The following is a 4,169-nucleotide window of genomic DNA, read 5'->3' on the forward strand; positions in this document are numbered from 1 at the left end:
GGACTGAATATTGTGATTTTAAAGATGCACAGCATGTTTCCAACCTGAAGTTGACTCAGTTTACTGGGAACGACCTGCAAAAAAAAAAAAAAAAAAAAAAAAGGTTTTAACTAGGACATGAGTCTTCCAGTCTTGGGTCGTGAACAGGGTTAAAAGATTACATCTTCAGAATTCGGCGTGCATCTGTGGATAATTTAACGCAGACAAGAGCACCAAGCAGTGGGAGGTGATGTTTCTGTTTGCCGTTCGTTTCTAACTCGTGTAGGTGTGCGCTTGAGTGGAATTTTATTCTGAAACTACACCAAGCTGATTTATTTCGGGCCAGCAGTTTACACTGGCGGAAAAGATTCAAGCTGGAAGCTTGAGATTAACGACGACCTTAAAGGGTCACGGAAGGAAAACAAAAAGAGAGAAGAGCGACGCACTCCGCAGGGCGGGTGGACACAAGGCCAATTTTTACTCCTTGGCTGTATATTTTATTTCCTTTATCTGCACTATTTAGCTGGCAGATGCAAAAGCAGATAGGTAGAATCTTATTTTCACGTGAAATTGAAACCTAAGCGTTTAGAGGTGAATTCCCCAAGTGTTACCTCATTCCAGGAAACGGACGGTAAAGAAAATACTCAGACTGTGCTTACATCTGAGTTCCTGTTAAACCTCTGAAAATCCCTTTAGCTTTCTATATTTCAACCCCCCTTTTTTCTTTAAGCTGATCTAGATTGTATAAATACAAACAAACAAAAGTAGCAGAATTTGGTTACTTCTTTTATTATCAAGAATCTCTGCATTACAGTAGACAGTGGAAAAAAAAACAAAACATGAACAAAGCATCAACACAATGCCCTTTTCTATATATGATCAGTGGATTTGTTGTTGTTGTTGTATGATTAATAACAAAATGAAGTTGCATAAAGTATGTCGTTAAAGCCCGATGAAATGATTAAAATGATGCCAACCATTGCACTTTCCACCTTTTATCATGGCACACCAATATCTGCTGTGCACTCAAATTCAGTCCGTCGAGGATCCATTAAAACAAAAATAAAACGCTGACCTTTATGTTCTTCTCCAGCTTTTCCCTGAAAAGTTACACATGCTGAAATTATGCGGCCAAAAATGAGGAAGGACTTGAAATGAAAACTGCCGTTTACTCACAGTTTAAAGTCAGGAACCTGACCGTGTTATGCACTGTCCCGAGTGAAAACAACCCGGAGCACAGCAAGCATCACCTGTTGGTTTAAATACTCACTTCCACCACTGTCAGAGTAGAAAAAAATTAACCCGAAAAAACACAGGATAGAGGTTCAATCACAAAAAAAAAAGAAAAGAAACGGATAATTCAGTCTGCCGGTATAAGAAGGCAAAAAACAAGGCGGAAATAATTAGGCCGTTTGTGGTACCGTCATCTTTTCTTTTCTCCTGAAATGGGAAAGGACATTTGCTACAAATACATCAAATATACCTGAAACCAAAACAAAGCCACTTTTTAAGGAATGTGAACTGGAAGTGGTGTTATCACAGCTGAAATTAAGACTCATATACTGCATCACACTGACAAATAAATACACTTCTTTTCTCAGGGGGGCAGAGAGAGGACGAGGAAGCTTCGGGTTGGGTCTACGGGTCTTCACAAATCCATAAACGACGCCATCAGCTGCTTACAGTATCAACAAATTAGAACTGCGCTCTAAGATTTAAAAAGAAAAAAAAAAAAAAAAAAAAAAAAAAACACCTATGCTCATTGGTCCGGGGGATGCGGAGACTCGCTTTGTTCATTTTCAGCCTGATCTAGGAGTGTGTGAGGACTGACTTTTTTTTTTTTTTTTTTTAAACTGCAAAAGTCCTCAGGAGAGACAGACGCCGACGATCCGCCGGGCTACATCAGCTCCACGTAATTGGCCGGGAACATCCCGAAGTGGCCGTCCGGACCGAATCCCCGCCACCAGCCCTCGTCGATCATTTCGATGCCGGTGATGACATCGTCCGGGTCGAACGAGATCTCGGTGCCGTCGGCTGAAAAGAGCAGAGAAGGAGCGGCGCATCAGCATGAGCAGACGTAAAGCTGCGGTTTTTACGGGCCTTATGTGCTGCGTGTAATCAGCAGAGATCAGCGTCTCTGACGGTATGGGGGACATTAGTAAGCACATGGTATGAGTCACCAGCACCCACATCGCAAAGCTGCATTCGTGCTGGACAATAACTGTGAGGGGGTTTGGTGCAAAATATGCTGCTCAACAACATTGTCAACTAAAATAAATAAAAAAAATAAAAATAAAAATAAACTTGTTTTTTGCGCTCTAATAACATGCAGCTGTTGTCTCTTCACCTCCCAGATACCTAGAACATGCAACTGAAAGGAGAAGTGATGAAACGGCGCGGTCACCCAGTCTTTGAGAAAATAAACGTGCCCTTCACTTCTCAGAAACATGTTTACATTAAAAACAGCTAGATGTGTTGGTGATAGAAGCTGCTGTCCTTCCCAGCAGTTTTCCCACATCAGCCTCTGTTTGCAAAAGATGAAGCAGTGACACATAATTGAGTCACTGGTAAATATCATACTTTCAAAATCTGAGAGAGAAAAAAAATGGTTTGTAGACTTTTAAGGTGATGTTGTAATAGAGAGCAGAGTTTTTCCTGGCTGTGTTAAGCAGGGCTTAAAGAGCTCCGGCCGGGGGCCGGATTTCCGGCTTTTGACCAAACTGTCCGCCTCAACCAAACTGTATTCTCCAGGCTTACAGAGCTCCGTCTGGGGGTCACACTTCAGGCTTTTCAAGCAAAGCGAGCATTGGACCAAACGGCCCGCCTCAACTAAACTGTAGATAATAGACAAAGATGTCTGCCAATCAGAACTCTAGCTCCCGTGTTCTTGACCAATGACTGTAAAACGTTTTGTAGAAAAGAAGTGCATGCGTTCGGGTAAATCAAATGCGATATGAAAGAAGACGGAGTTTGTCTCACCCGGTAAAGAAACACGTTTACGTGAGAAAGGAATTAAAAACAGGTGGCGCTGGGCAAAGGAAAGGGGACAAGAAGGGAAGCTGGCGGAAATTTTTACAAAAGGGTGTCGCTGGGATTCCTTTGGTCGAAGGTAAACTTTACACCTTACAGTCACAACAATACCAGTTTAGACTTTGAGCAACTTCCTAAAACTGTATTGTGCAACATTAAATCATGCCTGGCTGCAACTGTATCAATGGCAGCTCTTCTTCTATTCAGTGTTTGTAGCTTCGCCGCATCAGGTCAGCATTACACCAGCTGATGACGTTGCTGTGATTCACTTTGTCTGGTGTCTAATTTTCTAATATTTTATGTTTTATTGAGGACTTTTGTACATATGTTTTGGCAGTTCTGTGATCATGTCAAAGCAGCAACTTATATTAAAAAGTGTTTTATTTCCGTTTGAAAGCTGCCCGCTTCCATGGAAGGACAATAGAAAATCGCTCTTATAAACATGTAATTACTAAAATCACGATACCCTCACTTTGTGTCCCTCTGAAAAATGAACCCATTTAAATAAAGAAATCCCTCCATGGTGACACCGCGATATTTATTTTATAGTGTTAACACCGGTGCTGTAAGTGGTCCGGTATTGCACAAAACTCTGAAACAGGAGAAGCGGGACATAAAACGGAGCGACGAACTAAATGTGAATTATGGCATAAAAACAGAGAATCCGACGCTGGACAGTGAAAAATCAACACATGATGTGAAACATGATGATTAGGAGGCGCAGCAGGTGATGAGTGAAGATTACTGATGGTCAATAAACGATAAAATAAATCATATATAGCAACAGGAAAGAAACTAAAGTGGACATAGCAATAAACCAAGAGAGGATAATACTAATCAGATGAAAATGGAAATGAATGAAGAACAAAATGCAAAAATAAACTAAGAAACTAAAGTAAATACAGAGGAATAAACTGGTATGGCAAGACCTTTCGAGCAATAATTAATACAGAGGACTGTATGACAAGAATAAACAGACACTATTTCCATATAAAAGGTAAAATAATATTGTTGAAGTGCCAGGGGTTTGTTGAGACCACATCTAACACTGAGAATAAATATATCTTACAGACCATAACAGTAAATAACTTATCACTTATGTTTTTAATTAGATTTGACATATTTATTTCTTCAATATCATTTTCCATGTCAGTGTTAAT

The 4,169-nt window shown here is 40.4% G+C and overlaps 1 protein-coding gene and 1 long non-coding RNA gene across 8 annotated transcripts in view; one reads left to right on the forward strand and one right to left on the reverse strand.

Moving 5' to 3' along the window:
* The window catches only part of LOC107837635 (uncharacterized), a 16,308-nt gene extending 14,197 nt beyond the window's left edge, over window positions 1–2,111 (forward strand). The window contains exon 3 of the long non-coding RNA XR_001663676.1: window positions 2,102–2,111. This is a non-coding gene — a long non-coding RNA (uncharacterized LOC107837635). The remainder of the gene's footprint in view (window positions 1–2,101) is intronic.
* dbnlb (drebrin-like b) overlaps window positions 753–4,169 on the reverse strand; it is a 16,511-nt gene continuing 13,094 nt past the window's right edge. For all 7 annotated transcript variants that reach the window (XM_016677650.1, XM_016677659.1, XM_016677656.1 and 4 more), the window contains one exon: window positions 753–2,013. In XM_016677650.1, coding sequence (XP_016533136.1) covers window positions 1,877–2,013 — 137 coding nt within the window. In that variant the 3' untranslated portion in view covers window positions 753–1,876. The remainder of the gene's footprint in view (window positions 2,014–4,169) is intronic.

This window comes from Poecilia formosa, unplaced genomic scaffold (genome assembly GCF_000485575.1).
Source record: "Poecilia formosa unplaced genomic scaffold, Poecilia_formosa-5.1.2 Scaffold5, whole genome shotgun sequence".
Lineage (NCBI taxonomy): Eukaryota > Metazoa > Chordata > Actinopteri > Cyprinodontiformes > Poeciliidae > Poecilia > Poecilia formosa.